At 41.3% G+C, this 18270-nt stretch overlaps 1 protein-coding gene across 3 annotated transcripts in view; it reads left to right on the top strand.

Annotated features, from left to right (window-relative positions):
- ARHGEF26 (Rho guanine nucleotide exchange factor 26) overlaps positions 1–18270 on the top strand; it is a 115074-nt gene that overhangs the window by 17912 nt on the left and 78892 nt on the right. For all 3 annotated transcript variants that reach the window (XM_073359637.1, XM_073359638.1, XM_073359636.1), the window contains exons 5-6: positions 735–791; positions 9608–9768. In XM_073359637.1, the coding sequence (XP_073215738.1) occupies positions 735–791; positions 9608–9768 (218 nt within the window). The remainder of the gene's footprint in view (positions 1–734; positions 792–9607; positions 9769–18270) is intronic.

Raw genomic sequence — 18270 nt, 5'->3', positions numbered from 1 at the left:
AATAATCACAAAACCACATCACTGTTTGAAATTGTGTAGAAAAGATGTAGGGGTGAAATGACATACCAAGTGCTGAAAGTCAGAGAGGGAGGTAGAATATCATTGGAATGGGGATGATGTAACAGAGTGGGAGGTAGAGGGGGGAAAAAAAAGTTGCTGCTGATGATTTAACTTTAGATTAGACTGGTAGGCTAAGAAAGAGTCGGAAGGGAGGAGGAAGAAAGGATGGTGCAGAGCTTAAAAGGGTTGTGATGGGGCTGTGAGGGGTAGAATGTAGTGGGAGAGGCTGGGGCTGGGAGACAGAATTAGAGAGGATAGGTAGGAGTTGAGACTGAGTGACTGTGGAGTAGGATGGGGAGGAGTGGGAAAGGTGAGACCAAGCGAAATTATAAATTTAATGTCAGCCTCAAGTGAATTTGTGATATGATATGTATAGGGCTCCTCCAGCATCAAATTTTAGTCAATGAACTATCTCTCTAAAAAGGCCCTGAGGTGAGAGAGAAAATATTTAGGGACAAATTTTCAAGGAGGCCTCAGAAATTGCATTCAGGTATGTTGTGTGTATGCAAATTAAGTAATTTAACTTTAAAAATAAAGTTCTGCATGCTTAAATACTTGTGTGTGCAAAATCTGCCACTTAATTCTTAGCACAAAACTTGAATCCTTGTTTACTTGGATAATGTAAAAGAAAGTGTTTTTCATAAGGATATTAAATATTAAAATTTGTCTTTTAGGTGAAAAAGAATGGATTGTCTCTGACGATCAGTCAGGAGGAAAGAAAGAGGCAAGAGGTATTCTTTAAGTAATTTTTTTAATTGTTGATTATTTAGTAATATATAGCATGCCTGATTTGATATTTTGTGAACTTCCTTTATGTACCTGCCCATAAGGGGGACAACTTTAGTACCTCCTAGTTCCATTCTCTGCTGCCCTATAGAATGGGCTGGATTTTCTCCCTCACTGTGACTCCTTTGCCTGCACCAAGGGACAGTAAAACCAACTGGAACTCCCTAGCATGTGAATCTCCAGCTTGGGTAGCTGGGATGACCCCCTGTGCGCTCTTGGTAGAAGTGTGGTTGAGGCAGGCTGTACTCCAGTGAACTCTAGCTGATGGATGGCTCCTTAGAGGTCATAGCTAGTCAGCCCCTCTGCACTATGCTGGGGCAAGCATGGAACCAGCTCCAGAATCAGAGCTGCAGCTAGTGCCTTGTGTGATATCCCTTCCACCCTCAAGCAGAGAATATAGGCCGTTATCTCTAGATTGTGTACACAAGATTTGTAACAGTCTCCTTCTCTGCAACTCCCCCATCCCTGTGGATTTCTTGTCTGCTCTTTGCAGGATTTTGATGTATTTCATTATTTATGGATGAGGAGAATCCCAAGAGATGTGACCTGTCCCTGAACAAACCAGGGGTTCTCCTTCTGCCTGTTGTCACCTTAGTGGACACTTGTGCTACACCCTCTGGCCTGTTTTCACTTTTGGGCCTGGGAGAGGGGCCTCCTTTTCATCCCTTTTGAATTCCTCAGGAGCCATTACTCCAGCTTTCTGAAGTCAGATCTACATATACTTCCTCAGAGAGAGCAAGTCCTTTGTGCCTTTCAGGGTTAGAGCCTTTAGATTTAGCCAAAATATGTCTTGCAAGCCTCAGGTTTTTGTGTTTTTGTGCTAGTGTTTCAGCAGAGGCAGCTTTTACAGGAATCAAAAAGAAGTAATCCTAGGATACAGCTATGCCTGTAGTTGGTGTTTTTACACCATTCTCATTGTGTGTATAGTTAGCTAAATTTCTGTAACACACCATCGATATGGAAACTTTTTGGAAAAATTTGTTTGCTACTGTTGGGTGGGGTTTAAGAGGAACAAGATTTTAAATTGAGGCACCACCTTTAACTGTGATTTTAATATGCTAAGTCGTTGTGCGTATATTGTGTCCAAAGGAAATACTTCTATAATTATGGTGCTCTAACTAGTAATACTTTTTTAATACATTCACTTCCCTTCAAACTATCATCAAGTTCTAATCTTGAATTCATGTACTTCTGCACCACTACACAAAACTGCTCTTCCCACCAGTCTGTTAATATTTTCATGAAGCACTCATTAGCTATTGCGATACAGACAACTGCTCATGCAATGCAAATGAAGTCTTTCAGACTCTTTCATAGAAAGTCTCCTAAGTTGACTATAAAGTAGTAATTGGTACATATGATCTCAAGCTTTCTCCCTCTATTTCTGTTTACTGTTATTACTGTATATGTGAACTTAAGATTATCTTGATTTGTTCTGTCATGCTAAGTGTTTTGGGTATAAAGTGGTATTATACCAAAGCTTGTTTGCACTTTGCAGTCATCACATAGCAGATATTAATAGCAAATTGACTTTAGTGCTGATTTTCAAACACACTAGCATGGCCTTGCAGTTCTCAAACTGAAAGAAGTCAATGAGGGCTCTCATAAAAAGCAGAAACAAAGAAGCTCCTCAATAATACAGTGAAGGGAAGGCTCATGTGTTTCCTTAAGTTCAAAAATGCATAGATCAGAACAAATTAGTCATGGAACACTGCAGCTCTCTTTAGGCAAATCCTTTCCTGGTGAGTGCAGCTGGAGGAAACGCAATGTAGCCAGGGTGAAGTTAGAAATACATGTGGTGAGCGAAGGAAAATGGCCAGAATGCTGTGTTCAGACACCCTTTTCCCCCTACATCAGCCATATAAGTATAGCTGACCAGGCAGCCTTGTTGCCTTAGTCAAGCTAGCATCTGGCTATATTCTGTAGACCTCTAGGGCCGAGGGATACATCAGGCTGGAATATAATGTTTTAAGTGTCATTAACTTTATACATCTCCTTATACTAAGACAATGCACTTTTACAAGGACCATGCTGTTTAATGCAGCTGTTATATGGCTCCTAATATGTTTCCGGTCACATCCCTTTTTGTTGAGAGTCTGCTGGCTATACAGGTATCTTGTGGAGGGAACTGAGAGTGGCTAGCAGTGGGGAGGAGGGAACATCCCACATACTCACCTTTCTGACATCTCTGGCATCCCTACAGTTTTCCCTTGGAGTTGGCTCCTTCTCTTTGCGCAGCAAAGGCTTTAGAAAAGTGTAACGAGTGCCTCCTGCTGCTACACGCAATACTACAGGCCTTTTCTGCTCCTGGCAGCCCCTATAGGTTGTCAACCTTATTTGGTGGGTCTTCAATGGCTATACCCTCCGGCTGGGTCTCACAGTCCAAACATACTCCTTCTGGGGAAGCAGAGTCCAACAGAAATTGTCCATCTGCCATCACCAGGGCCCTTTAAATCCAGCCCTTCACTTTGGCTTCTAAATGCACTTGGACCCTTTCTCAGAGCTTAGACGGCTTTGTCAGTAGCCAGCGGGGGAACCCAAGCCTGCCCACTACTCCAGGTCCCTATAAAGAGAAGCCACGTACTGTTTCCTTGAATTAGTTGCTGCTATTTTGGGCCTTTTCCCACAGCCCCTTTATCTTCACCCCACACCTCAGGGTTAAGGTTCTCAGGCCCTCTCTTCCCCAGTTTAAGCAAATACAGCTGGTCATGCTCCTGTGGCCAGAGAGGAGCTCCCAGCCAGGACCTGACCTACTAAGGGTATGTCTACGCTACGAAATTAGGTCAAATTTATAGAAGTCGGTTTTTTAGAAATTGTTTTTATGTAGTCGATTGTTTGTGTCCCCACACAAAATGCTCTAAGTGCATTAAGTACATTAACTCAGCGGAGTGCTTCCACAGTACTGAGGTTAGCGTTGACTTCCGGAGCATTGCACTGTGGGTAGCTATTCCACAGTTCCTGCAGTTTCCACTGCCCATTGGAATTCTGGGTTGAGATCCCAATGCCTAATGGGGCAAAAACATTGTCGCTGGTGGTTCTGGGTACATGTCGTCAGGCCCTTCCTCCCTCTGTGAAAGCAGAGCAGACAATCATTTCGTGCCTTTTTTCCTGAGTTACCTTTGCAGACTTCATATCACAGCAAGCATGGAGCCCGCTCAGCTCACAGTCACCGTACGTCTCCTGGGTGCTGACAGACGCGGTACTGCATTGCTACACAGCAGCAGCTCATTGCCTTTTGGCAGGAGATGGTGCAATAGGCCTGATAACCATCGTCGTCATGTCCAAGGTGCTCTTGGCCACCTCAGTAAGGTTGGTCAGGAGTGCCTGGGCAGACATCGGCGCAGGGACTAAAATAGGAGTGACTCGACCAGGTCCCCTCTCCCTCGGTCCATGAAATCAACAGCCGACAATCGTTTCGCTGAGGTCTTTCAGGGGCACCTTAAAAAGTTTAATGGAGATTCAGTCCTGCCCGGAACACCGGGGGGAGGGGTAGCTCAGTGGGTTGAGCATTGGCCTGCTAAACCCAGGGTTTTGAGTTCAATCCTTGAGGGGGCCATTCTGTGTGACAGTTGTTCTTGTTTCTCCTTGATGTAAAGCCACCCCCTTCGTTGATTTTAATTTCCTGAAAGCCAAACCTGTAAGCCATGTCATCAGTCGCCCCGCCCCTCCCCCCCCCCGTCAGAGCAACAGCAGACAATCATTCCGTGCCTTTTTTCCGTGCAGACGCCATACCATGGCAAGCATGGAGCCCGCTCAGATCACTTTGGCAATTAGGAGCACATTAAACACCACGCGCATTATCCAGCAGTATATGCAACACCAGAACCTGGCAAAGCGAAACCAGGCAAGTAGGTGACGTCAGCACAGTGACGAGAGTGATGAGGATATGGACACAGGCTTCTCTCAAGGCATGGGCCCTGGCAGTGTGGGCACCATGGTGCTAATGGGGCTGGTTCATGCCATGGAACGCCAATTCTGGGCCAGGAAACAAGCACAGACTGGTGGGACTGCATAGTGTTGCAGGTCTGGGACGATTCCCAGGGGCTGCAAAACTTTCACATGCATAAGGGCACTTTCATGGAACTTTGTGACTTGCTTTCCCCTGCCCTAAGGCGCCAGAATACCAAGATGAGAGCAGCCCTCACAGTTGAGAAGCGAGTGGCAATAGCCCTGTGGAAGCTTGCAACGCCAGACAGCTACCGGTCAGTTGGGAATCAATTTGGAGTGGGCAAATCTACTGTGGGGGCTCCTGTGATGCAAGTAGCCCACGCAATCAAAGATCTGCTGATATCAAGGGTAGTGACCCTGGGAAATGTGCAGGTCATAGTGGATGGCTTTGCTGCAATGGGATTCCCTAACTGTGGTGGGGCCATAGACGGAACCCATATCCCTATCTTGGCACCGGAGCACCAAGTCGGCGAGTACGTAAACCGCAAGAGGTACTTTTCAATAGTGCTGCAAGCACTGGTGGGTCACAAGGGGCGTTTCACCAACATCAACATGATGCTCACATCTTCAGGAACTCTGGTCTGTTTCAAAAGCTGCGGGAAGGGACTTTATTCCCAGACCAGAAAATAACCATTGGGGATGTCGAAATGCCTATAGTTATCCTTGGGGACCCGCCTACCCCTTAATGCCATGGCTCATGAAGCCCTACACAGGCAGCCTGGACAGTAGTCAGGAGCTGTTCAGCTACAGGCTGAGCAAGTGCAGAATGGTGGTAACATGCATTTGGACGTTTAAAAGCACGCTGGCGCAGTTTACTGACTTGCTTAGACCTCAGCAAAACCAGTATTGCCATTGTTGTTACTGCTTGCTGTGTGCACCACAATATCTGTGAGTAAGGGGGAGACATTTATGGCGGGGTGGGAGGTTGAGGCAAATCGCCTGGTTGCTGGTTATGCGCAACCGGATTCCAGGGCCGTTAGAAGAGCACAGGAGGGCACGGTGCACATCAGAGAAGCTCTTTGAAAACCAGTTTCGTGACTGGCCAGGCTATGGTGTGAAAGTTCTGTTTGTTTCTCCTTGATGATCTCCCACTCCCCCCACCCGCCCCCAAAGGAGGGCAGTTGGTTACACAGGGGCTGTAGCGGCGGTCTGTGCTCCTGCCTTTACTGCAGCTCAACCATACACTAATATGCTCCAGTAATATGCTCTCATTGAATCACGCTGCTGCCACCTGTTAGCTTCAGCCCTCTCTTCAGCCTGCCACTTACCCTCTTCAGCCCACCACCTCTCCTCCCAGTCGTTTTGTGCTTTCCTGCACTCTGACATTGTTTGCCTCCACACGTTTGTCTGTGCTCCATCAGTGTGGGAGGACAGCATGAGCTCAGAGAACATTTCATAGCGAGTGTGGTTTTTTCGCCTTCTAATCTTCGCTAGCCTCAGGGAAGGAGAAGATCCTCTGATCCTTGAAATACATGCAGCTGGTGGAGGAAAAAAAAAAGGGGACAGTATTTAAAAAGACACATTTTATAGAACAATGGGTACACTCTTTCACAGTAAACCTTGCTGTTAACATTACATACATAGCGCATGTGCTTTCGTTACAAGGTCGCATTTTGCCTCCCCCCACGGCGTGGCTAGCCCCTCCCCGTGGCTAACAGCGGGGAACATTTCTGTTCAGCCACAGGCAAACAGCCCAGCAGGAACGGGCACCTCTGAATGTCCCCTTAAGAAAAGCACCCTATTTCAACCAGGTGACCATGAATGATATCACTCTCCTGAGGATAACACAGAGATAAAGAATGGATGTTTGAACACCAGCAAACATACACTGCAATGCTTTGTTCTGCAATGATTCCCGACTATGTGCTACTGGCCTGCGTGGTAAAGTGTCCTACCCTGGTGGACGGAATAAGGCTGCCCTCCCCAGAAACCTTTTGCAAAGGCTTTGGGAGTACATCCAGGAGAGCTTTATGGAGATGTCCCTGGAGGATTTCCTCTCCATCCCCAGACATGTTAACAGACTTTTCCAGTAGCTGTACTGGCCGCGATTGCCAGGGCAAATTAATCATTAAACATGCTTGCTTTTAAACCATGTATAGTATTTTAAAAGGTACACTCACCAGAGGTCCCTTCTCTGCCTGGTGGGTCTGGGAGGCAGCCTTGGGTTGGTTCGGGGGGGACTGCCTCCAGGTCCAGGGTGAGAAACAGTTCCTGGCTGTCGGGAAAACCAGTTTCTCTGCTTGCTTGCTTGCTGTGAGCGATCTACAATCTCATCATCATCATCATCTTCCTCATCCCCAAAACCTCCCTCTCCATTGAAGGAGTCAAACAACACGGCTGGGGTAGTGGTGGCTGAACCCCCTAAAATATCATGCAGCTCATCATAGAAGCGGCATGTTTGGAACTCTGACCCGGAGCAGCCGTTCGCCTCTCTGGTTTTCTGGTAGGCTTACCTCAGCTCCTTAAGTTTCACTCGGCACTGCTTTGGGTCCCTGTTATGGCCTCTGTCCTTCATGCCCTGAGAGATTTTGACAAATGTTTTGGCATTTCAAAAACTGGAACGGAGTTCTGATCGCACGGATTCCTCTCCCCATACAGCGATCAGATCCTGTACCTCCTGTTCGGTCCATGCTGGAGCTCTTTTGCGATTCTGGGACTCCATCATGGTCACCTCTGCTGATGAGCTCTGCACTCACCTGCAGCTTGCCATGCTGGCCAAACAGGAAATGAGATTCAAAAGTTTGCGGGCCTTTTCCTGTCTACCTGGCCAGTGAATCTGAGTTGAGAGTGCTGTCCAGAGCGATCACAATGGAGCACTCTGGGATAGCTCCTGGAGGCCAATACCGTCGAATTGCGTGCACACTACCCCGAATTTGACCCGGCAAGGCCAATTTCAGCACTAATCCCCTTGTCGGGGGTGGAGTAAAGAAATTGATTTTAAGAGTCCTTTAAGTCAAAAAAAAGGGCTTTGTCGTGTGGACAGGTGTAGGGTTAAATCAATTTAACGCTGCTAAATTCAATCTCAACGCCTAGTGTAGACAAGGGCTAAGACTCCTTTTATCTGAGCCCGCTGGGATAAAGCAGTAATTGGCTGCTTCCATGCAGCCTTTTCTAGGCAGGCCTGGAGGAGCCACCTTTGCCGCTCCTCTCCTGGGGCGTGGCATAGTAGGACCATGGGGCTTCCAGCAGAGGTCCATGAAGAGCCCTAGTACACCCAATCACAGAAGGAATACGTTTTTGTGGATTTGATTTAAAGCTGGAGTTTTTAAACTATCCAATACCTGTTACTTTTCGATTTTAAAATCCCAGTTCTTTGAAGGAGAGGAGATTTTAGAAACAAATCAAGGATTTTGAATAAAAAGTCTGGGATCTGAAGGGAATAATCATGAGCACCCATAAGCACTGAAGGGCATTCATTAACAACATCTACAGAAGAGTCCACTGTACTTGAGATGCTGATCAGTCCTTTCAGAAGCTGGAAAGGTCCAATGTGTTCAACATGTTTGTCAACATGTATGTTACTTCTCAGTTAGTAAAAATCCACAATCAGAACTTTCAGCATACAGTCAGCTTCTGAAGTATATTCCCTTCAGGTTTGAAGATGCTTAGAGACACTAATTACAAATAGTTCCTGAAATTCATGTGAAGATATTTACATTTGTTATGTTGTCAGCCAAGTTCTATAAACTCTCCAAGTGTCCTTACTGTAAGACATTCAAAAATTTCTAGGAAGTATATGGAATAACAAATGTCTCAGAGCCAGTGCGACCCCATGGTGCTATTTAAAAAGGAAGTGTCAACATTCTTTAGTGATCAGCCAGTCTGTATATACAGCGAGATCCAGGAACCCCAGTTAGATTTTTTCAAATGAAAAACTAAAAGCAGGGCAGGGGAGGATATTACAACAACTGGATACATTTCTACATCTGAAACAGTAAAACCCTGGTTGACCAAACCTCTGCAGTTCAAAGATCAACTGTATCACCTAAGGTTTTCTATGTATGCCAGCCAGCTGAAGGAAGAGTTGGGAGGAAAGACCCAGGGGTATGGTGCTATATTGCCTGACTGATGGGGAGAGAGAGAAGCAGTGACAGAAATCTTTTTGTGAGAGGCTGTATCTGTGTGCCAGAGAGCTATCCTTTCCTCCTCAGCTAACTGCTCCACCCTCCTAGTTCTGTCTACTAGCTGAATCTTTGATTATCCAAAGGTTTTAAGTGTTCCCATAGACTTTTGGGTAATCAAGGTTCCATTACACAAGAATGTTGCCCTAGTAGATAACTTGAAAAGACACATTAACTGATGTGTAGCAGCCTGCCTATGTTTAAATTCTCTGCCCCAGAGTACTGGAGTGGGCAAATCTTTTAAGAGACATGTTGACGTCTGCAAAACTGGAAAGATCACAACTGGTTTGAGTTTAACACTTGGCTTAACATTCTTTGGATATGTCTACACTACAGTTAAAAAGTCACAGCTGGCCTGTATCAGCTCACTTGTACTCGTGGGGCTTGGGCTGGAGCCCAGGCTCTGGGATTCATGTCTACACTGTAATATTGCAGCCCAAACGTGAGTCAGCCGTGGATGTTTAATTGCAGTATAGACATACCCTTTGACTATGAATCAGAGTTGAAAAGGCTGCTTTTTTTTTTTTTTTTTTTGCAGTACTCCACTTTACATTTAAAAGTAAATTTTGTGACTACTTTTAAACTTGTATTGGCAAACTTAGTCTGGATGATAAATTCTTCTGTTGTAATTTATACCATAACTCATTCAAAACAAAACAGTTGATTGTAAGTCTGTTTTTCCTACCGTGCAGGCTATATTTGAAGTAATATCATCTGAACATTCATACTTGCTGAGCTTGGAGATTCTGATCCGGATGTTTAAAAATTCCAAAGACCTGAGTTTAACAATGACCAAAACAGAAAAACACCATCTTTTCTCCAATATTGCTGATGTCTGTGAAGCGAGCAAAAAGTAAGTTTATTGTAAAGGACAAAACCCTTTATTTGCATGAAATTCTGAGAGTGGTGGTTATGCGCAGAAATAAATTACTGTGTGCATTATATTTCATGACTTTAGTAGGAAGCATCTTTACTTGATTTTTGTGGTGATAGCAAGAAAAAAAAAATCTATTTTTCATTAAAACCAAATGGTCTCCAATGACAAATATAAAAGGTTGATATTTTATGCTTTAAAAAGACTAATACATTCAGATGATAGATGGACCTGTCATATTTTAAAATAGTAAAATACATTTTGCAGCAGTTCAGAATAAGTAAAATACAATAACTAAAGCATAAAATTGTGGTACTTCAGTTACTTTTTTAATGATTGACAAGGAGATGAAGTTGTTCGTTGTTTAAAAACAACAAAATATATTTGAGAAGATGGATTCCGTAATAGGTGTTTGTTGAGTTATGGTATGTCACCAGTTATTAGCAACAGATTTATTGTTGCCTTACTATAACTCTGTGCTGAGAGGAAAAATTAGCTACTAAATAATACATTAAAACTGAATGGAAATCATTTTGAGAAGATGTCAAAACGGGGGTTAATCTTCTGGAATATTTTAAGGCATTAAATAAACATTCCTGTTTTTTAAAAGGGAGATAAAACTTTCGAAGTACTTAGAAATATGAAATAAGGAATAGCATGAGTATCATTAAGTCAAACCAAAACAGCAGAAAAATATTTCAATGATTCTTTACGTGAATTGAAGAGGTGCTGCAGAAACTACTTCCGTGTTTATCTTGCTTGTATCGTACACACACAAATGTGTCTGTGTTTGGCTGGAGGAGGAGGAGGGAGATTGATTTTGTTTGTTCATTCTTTAGTTTTTGGTCCAAATTTTGTGCTTATTAATCCCAGTCCTGCATGGAATGAACTGAAATCCGTACCAAATTAGTCCCTTTGTGTTTTGAGATTGCCAAGAAGACTGATGACAAAACAGTGTACTATGTAGTTGGAAATGACTGCATAGCTCTCTTTTTTTTTTTCCTCCATGAAACAATACATTTTCTTTTTTGCATTGTTTACATGGTTTGGGGGCACGTATTATGTGTCAGAATTTGAAAACCAGTATGCTACAGGTAAATTAGCTTCATTATACAACTTGAAATTAAATATAATTACTCTTTCCTTTTGTACCTAAAGCTCTGAAATCAAGTAGGCTCTTCTGAATAAAGTGTAAAATTTCTATCAGGCTGTCTTTTCACTTTTTTTTTTTTTTTTTTTTTATTTCTGTCCAAGCACCATATCCTCAAATCTAGTTTTCATCCAGACAAGTTTTTGGAGTTTTGACTCTAATTCTTTTTATCAAACTGATGTCCAGCTATATTATAAATATTCTTATATCCAGCTACAGGTTTTTTGGAAATTAACATTAAATGCAAATACTGGAGATCAGTTTTAAAACTTTATTTTGTATTTACTTTTTCAATAAATTTGAAGGAAATAACATAATACTAAAGAGCAAAGTACTGTCATAGAATGAACAGTATAAGAAGAAGGAAAAACATTCTGCGAGAAAGATACTGTTTTAAATAACAATTAAACTCCCATTTAGGGCCCAAACCTTTAACTTCAGTGGGAGCTGAAGATACTCAGTACCTTTCAGGATTATGCCCTTAGTCTTTCATGGTAGAAGCTCAGAATTATAACTTTACAACTAATCATTGCCTGATATTATACTGATATGAAGTGATAAGAGAAAAACGACCTCTTTCTATCCCTGGAATGTCATAGCATTTGAAGGGAATAGAAGAATATTTTTGAATACTATTCCCACCTGCTGTCCTTTGAGATTTGGTTCGTATGGCTTCCCCACTGACTTCACTGACCTACCTGCAGTGTATAAAGTGAAGCACAAAGTTTGCAGAATCAGGGACTTAGGTTCTTCATTTGTGGAATATCAAATGTCATTTTCAATTCTTGAAGTCTCTTCTAACAGGAAATCTTTTTGCAGAAATAATCTGACCATATTCCTTCCTTCCTTTTTTTTTTTTTTTTTTTTTTTAAAGTAGGTTTTAATTGTTACAGACAATGTCATAGGTGTGCATGATGCATTACAGACAACTAAAATAATTCCAAGCCTCATGGAGTTTTTAATCTGAATTAGGATAGAAGGGATGATGACAGTAATGGAGAGTGAAGAAGGGGGAAAGAAAAGTTGTGGATTCCAGTAATAAGTCATGGAATAACCATATGTGTAATTGCATCTTGTCAGTGCCATTTTTTTTCTTTAATACATTAAACATTTAGGATGCTGTCCAGAGTGGAGCTATCAATGGAAATGAGCATCAGATGGGTAACCAAAAAAACTGATGGTAAAAAAAAAAAAAATTTCTGACAACATCCAGAAACCTATTTCCAATATTTTTTCAGGATTCAGACTTTTCCGTTGGGTTAAATAGACTTTATTATTCAAAGCAGCAAATCTGGTTGCTACTTGCATTAATTGAAAGAGAAACTGGAACAGATCCTGCTTCCTTTTTGCTACTCTAGCAATCTTTGCCTGGAATAATGGCCCCTTGGGGCTGGTGAAAGCCAGTGCAATGGGCCTCTGGCTGGACCAAGATTGGGTGGAGATGGTCAAGTGGCATAATGTCAGCTCTGGCACCACTCTCAATATGTTCAAAGTGTAGCTCTTGAAGATTGAGCCCTCTGCTTTCAAGCCGGAGGAACCATGTTTCATGACTATCAACCTAACTTCCATAGCTTGGATTTTACCAGTCTGAGATTCTAACTTTTTAAAAATCGATATTAGAGAGCGACTCCTTTAGTGAAGCAGTCCCGTGATTTGGATTGTATTTTCTTGATGTGCAGCTTTTTGAGATTGTTGATCTTGTATCATCAGGGTCCTACCATAATATTTGCAGGACTCGGGCTGTATCTTGAACAGGCTCTTATACTGAGAGATCTTTCATAGAATATCAGGTTTGGAAGGGATCTCAGGAGGTCGTCTAGTCCAACCCCCTGCTCAAAGCAGGACCAATCGCCAATTTTTGCCCCGGATCCCTAAATTAACTCTCAACCCTGGGTTTAGCAGGCCAATGCTCAAACCACTGAGCTAGCCCTCCCCCATCTTTTATCTTGTTAGCTTTTTCTAATGCTTTCCTCACCACAGTACTTGCAAAATAAACAGCAGATAATTGTTTGCTTTTGTGACTGTAGTGACTAGATGAGAAAATGCTTGAATGGAGCTGGTCAGAAGTGTGTCTTGAAAATTATTTAAATTTAATAGAAAGTATTAATTAAATGCCAGTTGTTAATCAATTTGGGAAACTGACCTACAGTAGCTGGAGGGGAGGAGCATATAAATACATCTAAATATGTTAGAACACTGCATCTCTAGAGTACAGTGGTCTGCACTATCCAGTACAACTACAGGTGCCTTGTCTATATCCATTACAACTTCCAGTCCTGGATAGTTGAAGAATTGTCTACTATTTCCAAGGAAGTATGCAAAAATATATTGCTTAGCAGTTCACTTTAAATTCAGGAGAACATGAAACACTGTTTTAACACACTCTAATTAGGCAGGTAGGGATAGATGCGCATAAAGAGGGGGGAAATTGAAAATATAAGTTAATGTACTCTTAAAATTACTTTTTGGATTTAAAACACATTTGTTTTTATCATTAAACTGTTAATAACCAAAAATTGGAAAATAAAACAGCCATATCTAGTCTTTCAGGATTTTTAGACTAATCTTAATATGAGTCTATTGAACTGTCCTAAATTCAGCAACAGTTTAATATTTGTCCTCAAGTACTGGCTCTTGCAAATGCAGTCTTTAATCAGTGAGTAACTGTTTACCTTCTGTTGAATGTCACTGTGCAGCATTCCATTTTATCTTTTTCGTAAAGTGCATAGTCCCTTTATTGTTCTTGAACAGTGTCTGTGTATGTCATAGCACCTGTCTACAGAAAGCTGCATTGTGTTTGGAAAGGAACTTTCTTGAGTAGACAGTCACCAGAGAGAGAAAGAAGTCCTAGATAAACAGAGCTCATATGAAACGGATGTGTCTGCAAATCTTTAGATGGTTGCTAACATTGTAAAGTCTAATTTTGTTTCTTTTTTGGCCAACTGTTCAGACTTTTATTTGTATTTAGACTTTTTTCAGTCCTTTTCTTGTACTCTAAAAATGGCAAAGTAATTTTTTCATGGAGTGTGTATGCTATACTTGTAGGTACATATGTAATTCTCAATCCAATTAATTTCTCAGGGATTGTATTACTATAGTTTGTGCATTGTCCACAGCCTGGTGAGTGGGTACTACACTGGCTGACAGGCCTGAATTGCTATGTCCCAAATAAGTAAAAGAAATTAAAGCTTTTGCTATTTTTGTTTGTTTTCTCTTCCTGGTTTCTAATATGAAAGTCAGCAAACTGGATGAAGGATTCACACAAAGGCCCCTATCACCTTGCAGTGTTTAATGTATTGATCCTCCCAACACCCATCTGAGGTAGTGATTAGTACGCCTATTTTACAGATGGGAAACTGAGACACAGAGGCACTATGTGCCTTGCCCAAGGTCATACAGGAAGGCTATAGCAGGAAAACTGAACCCAGGTTTCCCGAGTCTCAGGCTAGCACCTCACTCATAGACCATCCTTCCACGTTTGCATTTGCTACCTTTTCCCTCTTCTTCTGTCCTTCATTTTGTATCCTTTTCTATGTAGAAATTGCTGTGGCTTGAATTTCTTTAGCATTTAAGGCTGCAGAATTTGTAGGCCATATGGGGGAAGGACTCCCCCCATTCACCCTAGTGCATCTTATAAATTCTGGAGGCTCCTAGCCCCACTGACCTCACCTCTTGCTTCCCATTTATTTCAAGTATCCCAGTGAATCTTATGTCCCTTGTGTGGTAATATAGTTTCATATCCCCCAAGGTTGTACTGTAATATGATTTTATTTCTCAAAGTTTTGAAACTGGAAGTGGTATACATCAGGCACAATCTGGATTTTGGCTTAAGTATAAGATGTGAGTGCACAAAATTTTTTTGAGAAAGCACGCTGCTGCCATAAACTTAATAACTATTTGATCGGAATGTGTCTGTACATTTCAATATTTGGATTAATTTCCCCATAAAGCACAACACAGATACAGCATCTCTTTTCTAGTGAAGTCTTAGTTTTACTCAACTTGTGGTAAATGGCACAAGTACATTTAAAAGTTTCTTGTCCCAAGTTGGGCAGGGTTAGATTCTGAGATCTTTACTTCACAAGTAGTCCCAATGAAGCCAACAGGAGTAAGGAGCATCCTGACTAAGGATGTGAAAATCTGGCCCACAAAGATTGAATGTTTTGGTCTGAATTAGAACCCAGAGCCTGTCTAGGTAAGTCTTTTAGTCTAATGGCTTAGAGTGCTCTCTCACATTTGTCACTGACTATTTTATGCTCCACTTATTAAATAATTCTGCGTTCTAAGGAATTAGTAGTTTTATTAGTAACGGCATTGCAAATAAAATGAAATGGCCCACCATTTATGGCTGATGATGGAATCTTTCATCTCCAGGTAACTCATCTGCAAGGCCCCAGGTTGGCAATTCTGAAAACCAATATTGTCTGACGGTTGGTTGGTAGAATAATATGAGTTGGTTATCTCTCTCCAGTTCTTAATGGACAGGTGTTGATGTTACAAAACCACTCTTGCAATAGGTAGTAGTTGGCACCTGTTTTTGTTAGCTTAATACATAGCAACGATTTAGTTAGCCTAGAAACTTTCCTTCCCCTATAGATCATTCCTGTAGGGCACAGCATACTGGCATATCAGTGATCAAGTTTACACTGGGATCCAGTGTTAATCATCAGCTTTTCTTATAACTAAATTCACTAAAACTATTTTTAAATGAGAATTTTAAAGTAGCAAAAGGAAAACAAAAGTTTTTAGAGGAATCTTTCTAACTCCTTTTAAATAATTGTCTTCAAAATAACGGGGGAGGGGGAGCAGGAGAGAGGGGAAACAATGGAAAATAACAAACTGGCCTGAAATTATAATTTTATTTCTACTTGTCTAGAAATTTAGTTAGAGGCTCAAGAACTTTTTTTGTAGTTTGGAGTGAAAAATGAGTTGTTTATTCCTTTCTCAGAACTTAAAGCATATTTTATTTCCCCAATTACAGGATTCTGTAAAACCATAGTGAACAAGGTGCTTTTGAAATACTGTCTTTCTGCACCTTCATCTATACAAATAAGCCCATGGGAAAGGATTTTGCAACTAAAACCTTTCTCTTAGTACATCAAAACTGTTTGACCTCCTTTTCAAAAGTTTCAAAGGTGGTGTAAAAACATTTCCCAGTCACGAAAGTGTAGTAATTTAATACAGCTGTCCTATTTTACATGGTATATTCTAACCAAACTTCCTTTTGTTTTTAAAAACACAGTCTCAAATTGCATATTAGGGTAATAGCTGGAATTCGCTGGCTTCTGAGACAGGAAGGTAGCTACTGAAAAACAAATGCACTGGCAAACATACTACATTTTAATGAAGATCGCATGTAGTTTATATCTGGTATCTTAAGGTTGAACATGTTCAGTGGAAAAGCTCCCCAGAAATGTCAAGCTTCTAATAAATGACAAGGCCATTCCTAATTGAACAAAGCTCTCTTTGTAACAGGTAAAAAACAGACAGCAAAGCCTGTCTCTGCATTTGGAAGCTTATTGACATATCTCTCCTCAGAAAAGAAGGGTTGATGTGAATAATTTGTGTAGGGTACAATATGCACAGTCATGTTTAGCTATAAAGTACTTTGCAAGATTACTTCAAAAAGCTAAAGTCTCATAATTGTGTGTATATATCTGATTATATAATATTCCTGTTCACAAAGGATATACAGTATGTATAAAATCATATGAATTTTATCAAAATTCAGTGAGAGGTGGACTGTCTTGGGAAAGAAGCTAATGGGGTTGTAATAGGCTGATTTACGCTGAAGTAAAAGTTTGTGTAGCCTGAGAATAAATCAGTTGTCAGATAAAGAGCTTGAATCTCAATGCATTGAGCAAAAATGGTCAGTTTCCCAAGAATCTGTCTTGGAAAGGAAAAGTCAAAAGGAAATTATTTAAGCATCTCTGAAAACAGTTTATCCGACATCCCTAAACAACAAATTTACAAGACTGTTGGGAGTTTTACTGCGGTGTTCCCTTTTCTCCCATTAGTTCAACAAATGCTTAGAAACCTATAGAATATTAAAAGATTAGTGTTAATAGGGAAGAAAGACAAAGAAATAGAAAACACATTGATTCACAAAGTTGTTTAGACTATGCAATGCCTAATGATTTCAGAGGTATGTGGCTTGTGAGGAACCTAGCACATATTGGGAGCTTATGTTCCCTGAAGCATCTGGCACTGGCTTCTGTTGAAAGACTAACCATTGGTCTGACTCAGACTGTGGCCATTCTTATGTTGTTGTTTTTTAAATATATATTGCATATGAGCTACACATGTAAGACATACCTGTGTTGGGAACAGGTAGCTTTTCAGTAGTACTGCTTTGTAAATCAAACTAATGTATCTATACTTGCCCATATCTTGGTATTGTGCACTTTTTGCTTTTGCCATATAATACTCTTTATGTTCTTTCATTCTCATACTGTTGAGATGGTACATACTGACACTCTTAATCCTTTAAGATCTTTAGAAGTGGTGAATTGTTTGGAGTTTGTGTAATATATTAATGTATAGTAGGTGAATGGTAACGAAAGAATTTTTCACAAATTCTAGATCACCAGTTTGAGTGCAATCTAAGACGACAGACTAACAGTCATTACCATCTGCTAACTCTACAGTGGCCTGAAATGAGTTGGTTTTCTCAGTCCAATTTATAGTGGACAAGTGTCTGTATCCCAGTTGTCCTCTTTTTTTTTTTTTTTTTTTTTTAGCCATTTCAGGAGAAACAGGCCAAGTGCTAAACTGAATGCACATAGAGAATTAGCTACTCTCTAACCCCTCAAGGTGTTGCTTCTAAATCAAGTTGGAAGCACATGGATAGGTAAAACCACAGTATTAGCATTACCAATTTATGTTTAAAGATTTGAACTCTGATTTTTCACATTGGACACAATGGGTTAATCTGTAAGGGGGAAAATCTAATTCCTTGGCAGTAGATCTGAGTGAATGGGCTTTGAGAAAGAGGGCAGACAAACAGGGATGGGAGGGACAAAACCCTCCCATGTAATCTGGAAGCAAGGTGTGAGAAGCACCTACTCAGCTGATTCATGGCTGTTACTATTACAACTCATGAGTAGTTTTACTACTTGTAGTCTATTGCACTAGCAGTGCTGGTGGCCTGTGGACCCGTGCAGTGTGCTGACTTGTTGACCGTACCCTATTACTCCTGTGTTCAGCCCAAATCTCCTACTCAGAGTAAAACTATGCAGAGATCTGCAGCAGAGTTTGGCTCCACGTTGCAGGGGACTGCTGCATAAGGTGACCAGACAGCTAGTGTGAAAAATCAGGATCGGGGCGGGGGG

This window comes from Lepidochelys kempii, chromosome 9 (genome assembly GCF_965140285.1).
Source record: "Lepidochelys kempii isolate rLepKem1 chromosome 9, rLepKem1.hap1, whole genome shotgun sequence".
Classification (NCBI taxonomy): Eukaryota; Metazoa; Chordata; order Testudines; family Cheloniidae; genus Lepidochelys; species Lepidochelys kempii.
This window is presented reverse-complemented; position numbering and strand designations above follow the sequence as displayed.